At 35.7% G+C, this 20,272-nt stretch overlaps 1 protein-coding gene across 2 annotated transcripts in view; it reads right to left on the bottom strand.

Annotated features, from left to right (window-relative positions):
• The window catches only part of LOC150082899 (tetratricopeptide repeat protein 5-like), a 106,491-nt gene that overhangs the window by 12,445 nt on the left and 73,774 nt on the right, over positions 1-20,272 (bottom strand). For both annotated transcript variants that reach the window (XM_090376900.1, XM_090376901.1), the window contains exons 8-9: positions 15,810-16,024; positions 2,462-2,606 (exon numbers count right to left, since the gene is read on the bottom strand). In XM_090376900.1, the coding sequence (XP_090233026.1) occupies positions 2,462-2,606; positions 15,810-16,024 (360 nt within the window). The remainder of the gene's footprint in view (positions 1-2,461; positions 2,607-15,809; positions 16,025-20,272) is intronic.

The following is a 20,272-nucleotide window of genomic DNA, read 5'->3' as shown; positions in this document are numbered from 1 at the left end:
GTTTAATCATTTCATAATTGATGCCATCTGGTGCTTTTTTTTTTTTGGTTAGTTGTTGGCGCATCGGCTTCTGTGGCCATAATGCACCTCCCAAAGTTTTTTGCATTTTACTCTGATCCAAGCCCGAGGCAGGATTCGAATCCGCGACCGTTGGGTTACCAGGCACGCACTTTACCCACCTGGCTAGCCCGGTCGGCGCCATCTGGTGCAACAGCACTTGCCTTAGAGAGGGTTAATGCTGTTCTCAGCTCCTGTGTGGTAAATGGCCTGTTGTAAGGATAAAGGCCCCTTTGATGTGAAATTAAGTGCCTGTTTTTCACTTTTCTGTTTCAGGAATTCCGGGGAATAAGATGTCACTGAGATGTTAGAAAATGTTTCCCCAAGAGCTTTGGCTATTGCAGTTGGCTCTGCAATAGTGCATCCATTAATTTTTTATTATTATTATTTTTTATGAAACCCCAAGTACTAAAAGCCTCAAGTACCAAGTAGGTATTAGAACTTATAGTATTTAGTAGCATGCATGGCTGAAGATTGAGAAGATGAAAGAAGATACTTGCTGACATCAGACTTGAATTTCTGTAGATGAAATATATACAGGAAATACGTATGAAAGAAGGTTGTTCCAGGAAACAGAAGTTGAATAAATACATTATATTCTAGGATCGATGAAGGGTGAGATGTATATTTTCCCTTCATTTCCCAGATTTTATCCTGACCACCTTAGTATCTAGTGCACTGGGTAATTGATGATGTGAAATGGATCTGTGATTCTTTTTTGACTCTGATAGTGGAAGTAGCAAACTTTGGCATGTGCAGGCTGTTAGATTGACAGTGGTAGGATATTGTTAGAATATTTCCCAAGCTTTGTTTTGAGCCTTTTTTGCTGCTGTGCATTCTGCATTCCATCAAGGTTTGGGAAAAGGTGGAAACTTTGAAGATGCTCTCGGTATGATTGATGGTAGATGCAGCTGTATGAACAATACTTTCTGTGATGTACGTCACAGAAAGTATTGTTCATACAGCTGCACAGAAAGTTAAACATCAATGGTATGTTTAACTTTACCAATTTCTCCTGCACTTTGCTCTCCATTATTACAAAATCACTTAGCTCCCTGTTAGAATTTGGTAAACTTCTGGCATTCCCCTCCTTGAATAATTCCTCATGTGTGAATGTAGATGCAAAATACTCATAGCTGAGTTTGTCAGCTATCTGAGCAGGATCATCAACAGTCAAACCATTGATATCAAGTGGACCAATCTGATTCATCCCCTTCTTTCTAGAGTTTATACAACACAATACAAGTAAAGAAGTTTTTGCTGTTTTTCTTTGAATCCTTGGCCAAAGATTTCTTGTAATCTGCATTCACTTGCCTAACCTCCTTTGTGACTTGATTACAGACTAGCTTATATTGCTATAGGCTTTTGTGTTTCCTGATAATTTACATCCCATGCATTTTTCTTTTCTGCCTCATTAATTCATCTGACACCCATTTAGACCCATAAACTAACTTTGAATGCATTCATATAAAGGTTTCAATCAAAAAAAAAAAAAAAAATATATATATATATGAGTGTGTGTGCACACCAAAAATACATACATCTGAAATTTATTACTTAGAGTATCGGACACAACTCCACATAAATTTAGAGCTGCAAATTGAAAATGTATTGGATACTCAGTATAATTCAATTACACCTTAGTGAGCTAATGAGTCACAACTACTTAACAATTGTGCTCTATTTTGATGACAATGTTTTGAACCCAAGCTTTTTTCAAGATGTTGTTATTTGGTTTTTATGAGCATTAGCAACTAAGGCCATATTGCTCCGGAGATATGCGGTGGTCATTCCCTGAGCTTTCCGCATCCTCCGTATTTGGTGGTCACGGGCTTGAACCCCGGTCTAATCAAGAAGCATGTGCTATGCACTGCTGCTCCTGGCTACGGAGGCGCCCTTTTTTCAAGAGGTTCTTTCTCTAATCCCCAGTAAGAAGAAAAAAATTTTATTTTTTTAAAAAGTACCAAAATGAAACCTTTCTTCTTCTTAAATGAGATGAAATGTAAATTAAAGTATTACATTTCATTACTTCACTTACCAAAAAAAAAAAAAAAAAAAGTAGCAAATATTTAGCATCCAATTTTTTTGGATGTTAGAATAAAAATACAGATACAAATACATAAAAAATAAATAAATATTCATATGGATCAAATTTTGAGATGTAGACCAGAGGATACATTATCCAAAATAAACTTATATAAGAAAATTCACATTCAGATTGCATGAATATGTCTATAGATGCAAATGTGACACTGCATAAACTAATAAGCAGGCACAAGTGTTCACCTGCTTATTAATTTATCACAGTTTCGTAAAATCAAAGAAAGAAAAAAACACAAAAGTGTATCCAAGAAAAAATATTTTAACTATTTAGTTCTTTTATTAAATTATCAATGAAAAATACCTTTTCTTGATATTTAACATTAACTACTTCTAGATATGGTTCAGCTATTGCTACTGAATCGCCAATAATGACTCCTTTACCCATAGCCAAATTATAAACTGTAACAGAAAAACAGGTTTCTTCTTCATCTACTACACAGAAAGTGCTATAAAAAAGAAAGCATAATTAAACTAAAGGAACTTAAATAAAGGCTTATCTAATTTTAACAGACCCATTCACTGTAATAAAATAATGGAAATAAGCCAAATTTATTGAAATTTGAAAAGTAAACCTTCATCATCCAAATTTGTTATGCTAAGTGGTTGTGCAGGTCACTATGATAGTACAAATCAACCTTCACTACTGGCCTTCTATTCACTATTTTCTACCACTCATTTCTTTAGCCCCAGTCAGAGTAAGCCCTCTTCTAATGCTTGCTTGATGCTATCAATCCAGACTAGTTGTAAACCAGTAAGCCTAGATACAAACCAACCTTCCTGTTGGTTTGTATCCAGGCTTATTGTCATTCATTTTTACTTTGAATATATGTTTGGCTAAACTCCCATTCTTCCATCCTTTCTACAATAACTATACCATACCATCTTAAGTTTGTTCCATTTACCTCTGACTGAATATTATTCACCAAAATATTTTATTTCTTCATTTGTAATATGATAATTCCATTGCTTCAATCTATTTTTCTTAAAACTTTCATTTCTAAATTAAATAAAAACAAACTTTATTTGATGTTATCAATACTGATTAATCAAAATGTACAAGTTAGTGCACTTGCATTGGTTCTGTATATAGCCAAAATATGAAAACAAGAAGTTTGTATGAAAGGCATCATTATATCACATCATACGAAATCCTTCACAATGAATTTCCTGTCTCTTATACCTTGAATAAGTAACACTTCCCAAGTAGAGAAATCTATCTATCATTACTAATTCTCAGTTGAGTATCACTACCCATATGGCAGTGTTTCAGAGTTGGTAAACCCCTCACTAGTGGATGAGCAGGTACCCAACGTGTAAGAGCCAACAACCTAGTTGTGACTTATTTACTAACTCACATATTTAGTTAAAAATTTTCATAACTCAAAGCTATGGAAACCCTAGAATTTGTTACTTATTCTTGGTTGAGTACCACTACCCAGATGGCACTTTTTTCAGAGTTAGTCAATCCCCATCAGTGAATAAGTAGGTAGCCAAAGTATGAGCTAACAACCTAGTTGTGATTTATTTACTAACTCACATATTTAGTTAAAATTTTCATAGATGCTACGAGAAGCCCTAGAATTCTACAAGTTTAAATTTCTCAATTTGTAAATAAGTCACAACTGAGTTGTTGGCTCTTATACCTTGGGCACCTTCCCACCCATTGATGAGGATTCAACTAACTCCAAAACAGTTACATCTAGGTAGTGGTACACAACTGAGAATAAGTAATGACAGACTAATCTACTCAGGAGGTGTCATTTATTCAGAAATAACATCTCTCAAGTAGAGAAGCTATAAGAGATAAGAATTTCATTAATGATGCATTTTATATAAACTATGGTTTGTTTTCATATTTTAGCTACTTACAAAACTGATGCAAGTGCAGTAATTTGTATGTTTAGTTAAAATTTTGTAGCTTGATTAATCAAATTAAACACTATTATACCACATGCAAGAAACTGCTGTAACTGCAACAAGTTCAGCTTGGAGATGTTACTGCCACCTATGTCCAAGCAATTAACATCATAAAATAAATTAGTTTCTAAGAGAATGATGTGGGAATAACTAATTCTAAGAATCGGATTAAAAACATCTATTTTGGGCAAAATGATTGGGTTTATTGAAATAAATGAAAGTAAAATCTTCATAAAAGCATTCTAAAATCCTTGCAGAGATTGTTGTCAAGTCTTGAATAAAGAAATGTCTGTAAGTAACTGGCCACATGGTATCTCAATATACTGGCAAAATATTTTGGTAGACTATCAAGATTGGAAGTTACTAATATTATTGGAAGTTACTCCATATTCAAGACTTTACAGTGATTTTTGGAAGTTATTGGAAGTTACTCCATATTGGAAGTAATTCAATTATTATTGAATTACTTCCAATATGGAGGATTGGAAGTTATTGGAAGTTATCGGAATTATTGGAAGTTACTTCAATTATTGGAAGTTTCTTCATATTCAAGACTTTAGTGATTTTCAAAAGAATTTAGAAACATAGTCAGAATTGTAATTAAAACTTGTTGGTTTATCAGAACATTTTTTCATGAAGTTTTTTTTTTTTTTTTTATCTTTATTTATTTCAATAAACTTGATGATTTCATCCAAAACAATTTATGACAGGTGCAACTGCAGCCCAGAATGACACAAAGAAACTACATCCGTGCATAAATCCAAAAGTAAATAGTGACACCTACTCTTAGATAAGAAATGACAAATAAAAGAAAGTTTGGAGGAACAGTAACAACTTCATCAGGGAAAATTAGTAACTGTGAATTTCAAAAGAATCGTGTTTTCACTCATGTATAAAAGAAAACTGATGATGGATGCTACAATGCAATCATGAACGACATCATCATATTTCAAGCTATTCCTAACTGGTCACCTGGGCCTTAGCCCATCTACCAATATTTCATAACTGTTTATTTGTTACAATTTTCTTAGGTCAATCAACCTCAACAAAACAACAATTACAAAGTCTAACTTGACTTATGACAACAAATTAAAGAAAGCACAACCTTTAGCCTCGCGGGGGAGACGGCGTCTCCACCCCCTCACGAGTTTCCGTCCCCACCACGAGGAGGTAGGTTGCCCTATCTAGCAAACATTGTCTGACACCTCTCAGACTAAATAATAATACAATTTCTTTCAATACAAATTGATCTTACAAAATTATCTCACAATCAATGCATACACACACCGGTCCGGTCCCTGCAAACCCCAACACAGATGCCACTGTGACTGACGATCCCAGTCACTGCTGGGAGAAGTCTTTTTTTCCAATCACTGGAAGAGGAGAAGCCCCCCCGCATGACACCACTAATCCTGTTCTGTACGTCTCTTTATGGTATCAACCGCTTTTAGATATTCTGGACATATCCGATTATTAGCATCATGCTCAGAAGGCATCCTCCTCCGCCAACAATTTACACATTTTGGAGCTTCTGCTCTTTGCGTACAAGACTTGAATGTATGTCCACTCCCAGCACAGTGACTGCAGAACTCGCCCGCGTCACAGTCCCGGGCCACATGGCCATACGCCATACATTTGTAACATTGTGTTGGAGTCCACAACTCCCGGACACGGTGTGAACTCCAATTTAAAAATACTCTAGAACATTTCAACAAGTATCTTCGTATGCGTGGGGAAACCTCCACCACTACATTATATCCTGAGGAATTCCTTGCTTTATTCTTTGCTAGTATTTTTATTTCAGAGAGCACTTGGTCCTTATTGTCAAATCCATCCACCAAATTCCTTTCCCATAATTCATTATTAAAGGACTCACGATCTACATCAGAACTAATGTCGAAAATAACCAGTCTTGGAAGTCGGCGAAGGGGCCTTTCTACCTCCATTCCGAACTTTTGCACCTCCGTGCATTCTTCAATTTTCTTAACATCCAGCTCAGAAGCAGTTTCGATCATAACCCTTTTGTTTCGTATGGGACGAACTGATACTACCTTGACATTAGTTAAAACCGGTGCAACTCGTGCCATTAACTCGGTCTTTACTTGGTCACTGGTATTATATCTATCCGCATTAGCCTTCACTATAACTGATTTATTCTTGGATCTAATCTCACTCGCACTAGCCGCCTCTACATATGATCTTAATTCAGGAACTTGTTCTACTTTCCCTTTTTCCATTAAAGTATTCAACTTAGTCTCTAGACTCGCACTAACTGCCTCTGCATATGATCTTAATTCAGGGACTTGTTCTGCTTTCCTTTTTTGTTCCTTTAAAGTGTTCAACTTAGTCTCTAAACGTACATTCCGTATAGTCAAAGACTCCACACACGTTACCATCTTGTCCCAATATCCCATTACAATATTCAAGTCGTGTGCACTCGGCTTATTCAAAGCCGACACAAAAAGCCGTAGCTTAGTTCTATAAAACTCTAATTCCTGCAAGGTAATAGGTTCTAGGTTACACTGTATCTGTTTCGAAATCTTCTTCGTAACTATACGTGTCTTTTCCTGTGAACTTTTCCCCTCTGGAATCCTTTTCTTCTCAGATGGTCGACTCAAGACCTTTTCTGATTCTTCTTCACTCGAAGACTCGGAGCTTCCCTCCGAAGACTCTGCCGAAGATTCTTTTCCTGACTCCTCCACCGGAGGAACAGGGATCTTCCTTCTCGTTTTTGGCATGTATCACAAAATTTAGATCACACGGAATTACAAAAAGAACCAACCAAAATAGGCTCAATCTGCCAGCTGAGGAATCACCTCAGCTGCCCAGCCCAGACCACTAGGAGGAAGAGCCTCTTCAAAATAATTTATTGCACAGGGATCAAACAAAACAGCTGCACTATCAATTGACAAATCAAGTCGCAATGATAAAGTTCTGACCAACTATTCAATAAATCATTTGGCACCTGGGCCTAATCATGAACGACAGAGAAAACTAAAGACACATGCTTAAATATGGTTGCATCCTCTAAAACCTGAAGTAACTAATGCAAATTTTGCCATTAATTGACAAGCCTAAACAATATTCAAATATTTCTTACAATTTTATGATGCATAATTGCTGGAACTGAGACAGCAGTAGTACCTTGCAAGTTTTTCTTGCTGCCCTATTTTCTCACACATGGTATAATAATGCAATGTTTAATTTGATTAATTGCATGTCAGAATTTCTAATTTTTGAACATTTCCTTTATTATTGCTCAGCTCCAGTTTGAAATATGAAACAGGCTCAAAAAATGTTATAAACAACTAATTTTGCCTTCTAGCAAATTTCTCTTTCACTTCAAATGAATGTTTAACTGGCTTCCTACTTTACTTATTCTATTATTTATTTTCATGTCTAACTTTCCATCTTCATTAAACTGTTCTGAGATAAATAAAATTACTAACTTGTTCCAAGTTTTTGAATGTTTCCTCACTGCAGATTTGCCAGTTTTATACAAACTTTTTATTCCCATTACACATTATCCTTGATGCTATATTTTTCTAAAATTTGAAAGAACAGATTTCTTAGGTACTCAGCCATATGCTTCCTCACGAACAACAAATCTGAACTATAGGTTCTTGTTATGTTCCCAGACTTTTCTATAAGTTGTCTTTGTGTATGAATCTGATTCTGCTAAGGGGCATCTCCATATTCAACACACGACAACAATATCTATAGGGATTTTGAAACACTAAAAATTGTAATTAAAAATGGTTAGGTAATCAGAATATTTTTGTCAAGTTTTGTTACGTTCACGTATTTCAATAAACCCACTCATTTCACCCAAAATTTACATTGAGTGTAATGGTTTTTACTCTGATCCTGGCATCGCCTGTTTGGCCTAACATCTGACTATTCTTTCCCAAGATTACATTCAACAATACTTTTAACTCTCTTCTCTAAGATACTTGCATAAATGTTAGCTGGCACACTAAGCAATGAAATTTCTCTGTAATTTCCACAATGAGCTTTATTTCCCTTTCTATATATTGGTACAATTACTGCCATGCTCTAACCTTCTGTAACTAACTTGTCATTCATAAAATGACATCTGAATAATATGATGTACTTGCTCCCTCCCCATGGCACTATTATCTTTCTAGCACAGTTTCTAGTATTACCTTTCTCCCTATTCTCAGACTTCTGTCACTCTCGGCATCTTTGAGGGAAAAACATTGTGCATGCAGTATACCAAAAGACTAATTTTCATTAGTTTCAAGGGAGTATATCATAATCTAATGGTATCCCATTAAGAACTTTAAGAAACTCACAGCACCCCAAAGTGCCATGGCACACTGGTTGAGAATCACTGTTCTAGCCTTTAGCATTTTTAGGGTGATTTCATCTACTTTTGCTACTTTTCAGTAATTTATATTTTAGAAATAGTAATTGCCATAAGGAAATCATCTAACTTGAATCCCTCTCCCTAAGAATATACACTCAATCACTGAATTGTGACCACCCTGTCTGTAATGGACTATGCTACATAGCTTGGAGCATAAAAAGCCAAACAATTTTGTAGTGCCAGAGCAGTGGTAATTTGCACCTGGTCGTGCAAGTAAATGATATATTAGCACTTATGAGACGTAGTAAAGATATTATTGTTATTACCTATATGGTGCAAGGAAGCCTGAGGCTTATGCTGCAACAGCCAAAAAAAAAAAAAAATTCCCTAGTTACCCTGATAGAGAGAGAGAATTAGAAGGGAATCATCAAAAAAGAGAAGAATTATGATATCCAGCTGAGGACCCTGGGTGTGCCAAGCCCATACTCACCAGATGTGAGCCCCCGGGGTTAATATCACAGAGTTTCAAAAGGGTATGGGTGTGGGAGCTTGTGCATCAGGTGCTTCCATATCAGAAACTGCATGTCTTGTCGGTTGCCCGTGGCCCACTGTTGTTAAGGTGTACAAAGAATGGTTGAGCCATGCAAAAGAATTTTAAAGGGTAGAGGGCAGAATTATTTGTTTTACTTTGTCATAACCCTTTTATCTGCAGAAAACAATTCATTAAAATTTAATACAGTGGGTTCTGCTTATAAGAATCGCTGGTTAACTGAATCAGAGCTTTATTGAATCAAACCTTGTAACCCTGAACCCTTTATACATTGCAAAAAAATTCAGTTTATTGAATTATAAAAGATGATAAAGACATATAAAACCTGTGATTTTTCGGGTTTTCTTTCTTTCTTTTTTTTTTTTTTTTCATTTTCATCGGATTACACTCTTAAATGATCAGGTAAATCTGGAAGGAGTGAGTGAGTGTGTGTGTGTGTGTGTGTGTGTCAAGACCCAAGCAACGTTTTACAGGACATCTGTGGGAAGTAATCACTTGATAGTTTTTAAGTCATTTGTTAACTGCTTCTTGTCTCCCCTTTCTGCAAATCAACTAATGTGTTGAATGTATGTACATTAACTAGGTTAATTTTAGAATGCCAGTGACAATAGTCTTTTCAAAAAGCACACTTTGTTAAATTTTGACCAATCCTTTATTACTCAGTGAATGTTTTAAGATGTCATGTAAAACGTTAAAAAAAGTGCTTGGTACATAATAATTTAAACTTCATTTAAATTTATACATTTCAATACCAAAATAGTAAGTAAAGCACAACCCTTAAAATATTAAAAATCTACTTTCTTCACTAGCTAACATGTGTAATAGTCTGAATCAACGAAATCAACAAATATTCCTGTCAGAATATTTGTTGATTTTTATTATTTCATGTTTTTAATTAATATTTCTATATATAGTATATATGTATAACTTTTATTATAAATCAATAAATGAATACCATATATTGTACTGTATTTTCTTTAGTCCAGATAAAATAGTATTATTAAAACTATCCCCAAATTATCTTCACCTGAGAAGGGGTTAAGTCAGTAAGGCTAAACTCTCAAAAGGGGTACACAATTATTATAAGTTTGACAAACACTGGTTTATGGTGGCAGAGCATTCTTAAGTGATTCAGATATGCAGCCATCTCCTACAACCCCTATCACTACCTTCTCAACAGAACTTAATGGTTATGACCAAATATGGAAGTGCCACCCATCAATTTGGTTGTTTTCTTTTTTTTAGGAGCATTAGCAACTGAGGCCATATTGCTCCGGGGATATGCGGTGGTCATTCCCTGACCTTTCCGCATCCTCCGTATTTGGTGGTCACAGGCTCGAACCCCGGTCTAATCAATAAGCATGTGCTACGCACTGCTGCTCCTGCCCACCTGGCTACGGAGGCACCTGCCACCCATCAAGTCTCCAAAGGATGTCCCCAGGAGTCAGTCCTAGGCCCCCTGTTCTGGTCCATGGTCATGGACGAAATCCTGACACTGCAATTGAGCACTCACAATTGATAGCATTTGCAGATGACCTACTGGTTGTCCATGCTGATACTTGTGCCTCCCTTGAGGTGAGAAGCAATGCTGCCCTTAGCAAAATCCATGAATGGTCAACCCTCCTCATGCTCCACATTTCACCTGAAAAAAACCCAAGGCATACTCATCAAAGGAACTCTCAGTCCTACTAGTCCACCCCCAGTGAAACTAGGAATCATCCCCAACACCATGCTTTCATTTTACCCCCACCTGGTTCACCTCTCTACAAAAATTAGAAAATATGCATCAATGATCCAATGATTGCCAGAATCTCAAGGTGTGACTGAGGACTCAGATGCCATGATCTTATTAAACTATACAAAGCCATCTTCCTTCTGGTTGCATGCTACAGTGCGGGTGTATGATACCAGCAAGCCATCACTCAGAGGAACCAACGCAAGCTGTGGAATCTCCAGAGATACATTCTACTTGCCACCACATGCACTGTTAGTATGTTGACCCTACATGTCCTTGATGGAGCTTTGCCACTACATCTGGAAGTTATCACTCAAGGGCTTAGCTACTGCCATCAGAAATCAATCCTTGCTACAATTCTCAAATTATAATCTAGACCTCTTCATCTCAAAAAGGAGAAAAAGAATATCTCAGCACATCTTATTCAATACTGGCAAAACGAATGGAATCGATCAACTAAGGCAGTGTAACAAAACTATTTATTCCAAATGTGACACTCACCTATTCTAAACCTCCCTAATGGTTCTTCCTGGGGCTCTATGCCATGTATACAATCACTGGCCATGGATCACTCAACTCCAACTTGAGCGGAACAAAAAAATCCACTCTGCAATTGTGGTATGCCTGAGGACTGGGAACATGTCCTTTATATTTGTCATCATTACCATCCTTTTAGATGCAAGATGTTTCAAGTCCAGTCGGTTCAGCTATAACACATTTTAGCAATGAGAAATTGCTCCAACGCAACTGATATATTAGGGAACAATGTGAGTATAATGCAATTTTCGTGTTGGCTCATGCACGATTTCGTGTGCAAGTAACACCAGGTGAACACAAAACCCAGCACCAAGCTGAACATAGCGAGCTGTGTAGCAATACATACAACTTTACATAGCTTAAAAAATGTCAAACATCAAATATGTGATAGCAATAGTTCGCATTTACTGTATTTGCATTGGTCGGAGATACACTGTTGTCATTCACTGTATTCACAAGGTAATAGGTGATGATGTAGTCGGATTCACATTTTCAGGAACTCACATTTTTCTGTTTGAACATTTCATGAGGCGAGATAGCATGTGCGGAGGAGCACATTTCTGGAGGTCACTACCATAAAACAATAAAAACAATTTGCAGTTCCCGGTTTATTGGGCTTTTCTGTTAGTGCAATCTAATTATAAATGGGTAGTAAACTCGATCTTATTGCATTTGTGATAATACGGATAGCTGGAATTCTGTGAGTTTTTATGTTATTATGATGAAATGTGTTTCCTCTTCCACAAAATCTCCAATCATATAAAAAACAAATTTTCAGAATCTTCTCTTCATTCCTATTTTTTAAGCTTCATACTTTTTACTCCATATTTCACTTGTGCAATTTGTGTGTGCCATGTTCGTCGTTATCTTTTTTACTGTTTTAAATTTTACAATCCAAAAAAAAAAAAAGTCAGTGAAAAGAAATATCAGTTAGTATGTATATATTACAGTGCTATATTTACTGTAATATTTATTTATTTATTAGAAATTTAAGATGTTTAAACCTATGTTAGCAATTTTATTGGGATTTAACTTTTTTTAGTGTTTTACTTACCAGACTGAACATTTTTTTTTGAGTGCTCTACCCCATCCCTATTTTTCCTGTAAGCCCTGTTGTTTTTAATGTGTGAAATACCATAATACGGAGATTTTTAGGAACACATATACCACGTTATAGCAGAACTGACTGTACTATGCTCCTCTTCCTTGCAGGGAAGAATTCTTTTTTTGTCACAAACAAAGAGCACTATACAAGGAACTGTCTGCATTTGTCCAGGCCGTATTTTCATACAAAAGAACAAACCTCACAAGAATTTAACTCCCTTAGCCATACAAAACTATGAGTGGAAAGACGTCATTCTGCTGCCTTAACACTACATGAAGACATTGCTGGTGCCCTGGCTATTGGGCAAGGAACCCTTGACCTTTTCACCCATACCCTGTTAAGTAGGTCAGGTACTGCTGACATCTGTCTTCAGGTGTGGGATGCCAAATTGGAACTCTACTTTGCACTCTAGCTCTGCAGTCTTTCTACTTTCCCTGTAGCTGGGTGGGCTTCCCAGCCCAGGGAGATCCAACTCTTTGGTCCCCCCCCCCTCTCTCTCTCTCTCTCTCTCTCTCTCTCTCTCTCTCTCTCTCTCTCTCTCTCTCTCTCTCTCTCTCTCTCTCTCTTTCTGTGTGTGTGTGTCAGAGGATGCTTTCTCTCCTCATCTTTCTATTTCTTACCCACTTTAATTCCCACTCTCTTACTATTACCCTTGCCCACACTTTTTTTTTTTACTTGAGCTCCAACCAGAAAGTTCAGGCAATCCTGGTGGAGACTAGCCAGAGAAAATGGACTGCCTGGCTCACCTTCCAGTGGTACTGGTGGCCCTGTGGCCAAGTAGTCAGAAACACAACACAACTTTTAACATAAACCACACACTACACTCAATTCTGGCTTTTTACAGAACACTGTATTTCTTTACAAGAGTACTTACGGTGCAGATGTGGGCTGTTGTTGTGGTAATTTCTGGTGCAAGGGCTACTTAGGCCATATTGCACCTCCCAAATCAATTGACTTTACATATGAGAACTGCCTGGAGAGCAATTATAAATTATCATACATTTGAATTTGTTTTAAATAGAATTCAGAGAGATTTGCTTCTTTACCTATGATGCTGTTGAGAGACAAAGGTTCTTGCAGATCTGAAAGGAAGATGAAAGAAGTGCGTCGGGCATTGTCAAATAAGCTACGTTCAATGAGTATATGCTTTACTCCAAGTGGTTGCGAGCAGTGTGTACACTGCGGAGGATCATTTCCTGTACGCAGAAAGAGCTGTGTGAGGTGAGTATGACCTATTCAGGTTCTGCTAGGATTACTTCTCCTTTTCTATTTTTACGAATTTTTACGAAAGCTAGAAGTCCATACCTGTGGTTCAGGTTTTAGTTGAAAAAGCTTGTTATTTGTTTGCATTTTACATAGAAGTGTCCATTGTTCCATACATGTTCTCTATATATTATCTATAATCAGGATATGGGACTAGATCATTTGTTGAGACTATGCTGGAGGGATGCTGTGTAGCTTCATCTGCACATTCATTTCCTGGAAGACCACTGTTGCCTGGCATCCAAGAGAAGGTAACAGTTTGCTGATGCTCACAAAGATCCAGCTGATGTTTTATGAGCATTAATAAAGGATTGTTTGGTGAGGAAGTGCTTTTCAAAGCTAAAAGAGCACTCTGTGAGTCAGTATTTATTTATTGACAGGATGCAGATATGGAAAACTACTGGTGGTGGTGCCTTACCCTAAACACTATGCCATTATGGTTAAGGCAATATGACCGCTACTTGTACTGTCTCATAGGACAGTATTGTACAATCAGCTTTCATGGTTCCATATAAAATCCCTGGCTCAAACGTCCCCAGGCCAAATCTTGCAAAATAAGTCATGATCATTATCCTACATTTTCCACCAAACTTCACTATATATTACAGGTGGTCTGCACGAAATTTTTTATTTGGTATATGCGATACCTAGGTACATCGAATGAAGAAATGTTTCTAAATTGCTTTATTTACGGGCATCCTATTTTAAGTATAAAACATTGATTTTCTTTTAAAAACCATGTACATCTATACAAAATTCTGAATATGTCATTTATATAGATGCATGAAATAATACAGGTAGAAATAAACTTTACTAAGTATTTAAAAAAAAAAAAAAAAAAAAAAAAAAAGAGTTTAAAAGTGGTCCACAGATAGACCAACCTATACAGAATTCAACAAATGACCATTCATCTGCTGTGTCCATCCATCTGATGATGTACAAACTGTGTTCTCTCTGTTGCTGCTACAAAATCTATTACTTCTGTTCTGTATGCCATAAAAACTGGCTATAACTGTTCATCTCATATACAAAGAGGGGTCAATAAGTGAAAAAGATTAAAATTAAAAAAGCAATCAAGAAACTAACCCAAACATATCATTTAATTTCAACACAATTACCAAAAACATTTATACACTTTTCATCACTCCATCAAATTCTGGAGACCCGCAATATTAAAATACATTGAATGATGTCATCTAGTGATACATCATTTTCAACTTCTGTATTGTCAGCAAAACATTTGCTGACATGCTACTGTTTAAGTGGACCAAACAAATGTAAATCATGAGGAGCCAGGTCAGTAATATACGGATGATGATCAAGAAGTTCCAGCTCCAATTCAGTAATGGTCCCTTAGGTTTTTTCACACATTGCATGTGACTTTGAATTGTCTTGCATTAGCAGTACTTACATCTCAGTAGCATGGGCCATTATCTGTTAATCTGGTCCATAAGTTCTTTCAGTTCTTTGCACTCTAGCCCTGCAATCTTTCTACTTTCCCTGTAGCTGGGTGGGCTTTCCAGCCCAGGGAGATCCAACCCATTGGAGGATAAATGTAGAAGAAGAATGCCATAACAGTCACAGAGAATAGTTACCCTTACCATCCCTGCTGATGGGACAGCCTTAAATTTCTTTGTTGGAGCCAAATAGGAGCCAAATAAGGATAATTTGAGTACAGTCTGATAGGAAGCAGAACTTACCAATCTGTAATTTTAAGTTTATAAGCTTTGGATATATGATATCACTGCCTGTCTTAAAATACAATGTTTCCAACATCTGACATGGGCTGACATATTTGTTCTATTACCTGACAAATGGACACGCCAGCAAATGGTGTTCCACATAAAACCTCTTTACAAGAAATCTTAGTATTTTCATCACCCACCCCTTCTAAATGCCTACCTGAATTCACTGCCCTTTCACATATTCCTCAAATCCAGTGATTTCATCAATCTTCCACAGACTATTTTTTCCCATACTGCATGTTGAAGAATACTGTATGTTCATTCTCCTTATGAACATACAGTATTCTTCAACATTTCTTTGAACAATTTTATAAGAATTACTCCATTAAAAGAAAGTAGCAAATTTTACAACTTCTAAAACTTGATTCTCATATTCAAAAAACACTGCAAAATGTTAATTTTTTTGCATATTACAATAAAATTTTAATTTTAAGTTTATTTAATCTTTAACAACTTCAAAAACTTACAAGGCAACAGGGTCACTGCAGACAATGTTGCAAACTACTTTACCTAGCACCACTTTTTCTGTATTAATGCCTGCTTGTAGATCAGACAGCTTTACCTGTTCTAATTTTACCACCTGCCCTCTAGAATTGGTAAAAGTTCCTTTGGAATATGGCCCTAAATGCTGTGGTTTAAGACCCTTTAATAGGGCACGTAATTTTCTAGCTTTCTGACAACCCTGAAAATCAGAATATGAATAAACAAAGAAAGGTTAAAATTATAACAAATGGAAATAAATTATAATGATAGAATTTTTAGCACTTAAAGAAATGCTTTATAGGTTATGTCATGCTAAATTACATTTTTAGAAAACTATTATTTAAAATAAGTTTATTTTCTTTAATAAATGGTTAATTTTATTTATCTAGCATACTCTTAATAAGGTATCCTATGCAAAAGAAGTGAATTTTATTGCTCTTTTCCTTGGTTGTACTTTGGTCCTAACACTTGCTCTAACTGCATCACTGAAATCTTTCTTGTACAAATGAAATCCTAATTTTCTCATTTCATCTTAAATGCTCATCCTCTACTAAATCTTGGTTTATCAACAAATGTGCTGAGGTTGTTCTAGACAATTATAAAGCAAATCATAACTAATATACCCAACTTCGTTTTCTGCCTGCAGGAAGTTTACAGCAGTTGTGAACAAGTCATTAACAAATTCAAACTTGATTTTTAAGTCCAAGAGAAGAATACCTTCCCCTATTCTAAATGGTAGTTGAGCTTAAAACCACTGGTTATAACTTCTGCCCATCCTTATTCCTGCCTCTTTTATATCCTGATGATATTGCAACTTTGTCTTAAGATAAAGCTGATTTACTACACTCTTCCTTGACATCCCCATAAATCTTTTTCTGTGATTTGAACACACAGCATACAGTTCCTCCTGATTTTTTGCAAAAATGTCAGAGAATCCGCAAACCTTCATGTATTTCTTCAGAGTTTATTCTTAAAAACAGCTTTAGGATGAAAACTTGTTTTGTGACAAGTTTTTACATTATTCTACTGGCATGGAAATTCATATCAAGTTGATTCCAAAGAGGGATGACAAATCTTTTTTATTCAAACTGTCTTTTTCCCTAATTTAATTACTGTTTCAACAATCTTGGAAACAATTGAGAAATCTATTAACTAACAAATCTTTCATCATTCTCAGACCTAACTGATGATTATCAATATTGTTTCACCTTGTAAGCCATGTTTACAAGGTGCAGTCATATCATAAAAATAATGAGACTAATTTTTTTTGTGCAGCTTCTGTAGGCTGCCTATGAAGTGGCTAATACACAGTCTCCTTGTGTATTAGCAATATTTGTGCAAAAAATTGGATTGGATCAATCTACTGCTAGTTATGAGTGAGGAAAGTAGCCTGTTTTGACTTAGTCATAAAAATGAGTGATAATTTTTTAGAAAAAGACAAAGCACGCCAATTTTTGTACATTACTAGCAGTACATAGATTATAATTAGTCACTGATTATGATTATTACTTACTTAATTCTCTTCACTCTTGGAGCATAGGACTTCCACAGCAGTTCTTTATCTGATTCATCTTTGACTTTGTGCTCCTTACTTATTTCTTTCCAAGACTTTTATATTTCACCATTTCTTTCTCCAATGTTCTTTTCCAGGTCATCCTGGGCCTACCACTTTATGCATGCTGTGTTTGCAATCATTTTATCTAGGTTTCTTAACACATTGACCAATTCATTTTAATTTTTTTTTAATATAATTTCAATTGTGATTGGCATCTGTTTCATCTCTGACCAAGAGTGCTGCTAACAAATTACAAATTAATTTCTTAGCAGCCCTCTGGGTCATCATCCATGTTTCTGATCAGTACAATAGTACTAATCAGAAACATGGTTGATGACTTAACTGAAAGAGTCCTAATTGGAGATATAATTATAGACATTTAGTTGAAAGAGACCGAATTAGAGAATATAATTACAGTTGGACCTCCATATAACAAAATCAATCATTTGCTTGAAAAAAATCGTTATACAGAAATTTCATTATAAAGAAATATAATCTTTTCAACAATGAAAAATACTGTAATTCAACATTCAGAAATACAGTAAAATATGGGAAATAAATCAGAAATAAGTTGGAATGAATAAATTTTCTAACATTTTACAACAATTAATTTATTAATACACACATATTAAGAAATTACTACTTACATGATGCACAAAATATATTAGTACACTTTTAAGAATTATTTCATAAAATATTTGGTTATTTTTTGTTATACACTGGATTTTACTGTACATCGTTCATAAAAATGTTCACAATTGTTTAAACACTCAATATATTTTCTGGCACATTTTCTTCACACTGAAGGCCTCGACACAAAGTTTCAAATTCTGCCAACATTTCATGTTTGGAAGATTTAATATTGCCCTCATTTTCATCCAACTCATCGTCAATATTGTCATTATCGTCACTTGGATATTCAGCTACTATGACATCATTATCAACTCCTAAAAATTCTTTAAGAACAATTTCTCCACTGATCAAACCTCTTGCTTAGAGTTCTTCCCAAGATTGTTCAATATCTTGTAGCAGTTCATCCCTCTCATCACTGTTAATTGGCATTTTAGCAAAACCTGCTTTTGCGAAACAATTTTTAATCGTTTTTCGTCACATCTTGACTCCACACTTTGGCCAACTCTGATACGCACATCCACAAATCTACAACAGAAGGTTGGTTAGTTTCTATTCTCAGTATAATTTTTTCAGTATGCACCTTCGGTACTGCATTTTCAAATTCTTGATAATGCCTTGGTCCATTGGCTGCAGTTTAGATGAGGTATTCGGAGGGAAGAAAACAAGATTTGCACTTGTAAGTTTCTAAATTACTGAGCGAAGGTGGGCAGGGCAGTTGTTGACAATCAAAGTGATTTTTCTGTTTCTTTCATCATCTTTCTATCAAAATTTAAAATCCACTGTTCAAAAATTTCACTTGTCATCCAAGCTTTTTTGTTGTAGTCCAACTCGAATGACTTTACTCCTTTGAAACATCAGGATTGTTTACTTTTTGCCTATTACCAAAAGCTTCAGTTTTTCACTACCAGCCATATTTGCACCATTCAAGACTGCAATTCTCTCCTTACTATTTTTTCCACTTACATATTTATCACTTTTAAAAGTCAGTATCTTGTTCGGCAAACATTTAAAAAAATAAGACCTGTTTCATCAATGTTGAATATGTCTTTGGGCTCATAGTCCTCCATAATTTTTTTTGTTTCTTTCCAATGGGTACAGTCTTCTTCAATTAAAACCCCACTTTCACTAGAATAACCTTTTCGAGTAAGCCATGCCACTTTTTAAATTTGTCCAGTCAACCAGAACTGGCTTGGAACATTTTATGTCCCAGAAAAGATGCATACTCCATAGCCTTTTCTTTTATTAATGGTGCTGATATCGGCATGTTTTGGTCTCGAATCAACTTCACCCACTTAAAAACGGCTTCATCTACATCTTTATACAGGCATAATTTCGCATGCTTCCAACCGGATCCGATTTCCTCAAACAGTTTGAGAATCGAAACACGGTTTTTCAGAATGATTGACAAACTACTGGCGGGGATACCAAATTTTAAAGCGATTTCTTTTCTTTTAATGCCTCAATCTACACTATTAAGCACTTCCACTTTTTCTACTACACTCAAGGATTTCCTCTTAGACATTGTAAGGTTACTTGCACAGCAGCTAAAACAAAACTGATTTAGGAACCACTTGTATATACCATACACAGACAGGTGAAATTTAGTGAAAGTGTGGATGACTCATTTCTGCGAAATAACAGATGAATTTCCAGAGTAAAGGAAAGTCACTCTCTCCTAATTCTCTAATAGGGTGCTTACAATAGAAAACAGGTTGACTTGAGCCAATGTCCATGTCGGGAATATGCCTTAATCTTTGTCAATACAGGTAGTTCCTGACTTTACAAGTTAATTCATTCCTAGCGCAGGAATTTATTTCCCCTTGGTGTAACGTTAAAAACAGCGGTTACATTCTCAACAATGAAACTTGACCATAGTATCGTTAAATAAAAGTCAACAAAACAATAGTTAATGCTTAAACAATGATTTATTTATCCAAAGAAGTGAAAACACAGCCTTTAAAATCAAGCAAATTATAATAATAAAGAAATTATTTATGCCATACAAATGTTAAAGAATGTTTATTCTTCATCATCATCGACTAAATGCATGCTCCTTGATGGTTCATAGCTCATTGTTGGCTTGACACACGTTTGTTTGTTGGAAGCACAAGGAGTCATCTTCTTTGGAAATGCTTCAAGAGTCGTTTGTTTAGAAGACGTTAAAGTCTTCTCTTTTCTTTATAAATTTCACAATAGCATGCATAAGCATTTTTTAAATCTGTAGAAACTTTTCTAGTGCACTTGAAATTTGAATCTTGT

This window comes from Mastigoproctus giganteus, chromosome 7 (assembly GCF_048544385.1).
Source record: "Mastigoproctus giganteus isolate SK-2022 chromosome 7, ASM4854438v1, whole genome shotgun sequence".
In the NCBI taxonomy this organism is placed as follows: Eukaryota; Metazoa; Arthropoda; class Arachnida; order Uropygi; family Thelyphonidae; genus Mastigoproctus; species Mastigoproctus giganteus.
The sequence above is the reverse complement of the archived record's forward strand: the minus strand, read 5'-3'. Positions and strand labels throughout refer to the sequence as shown.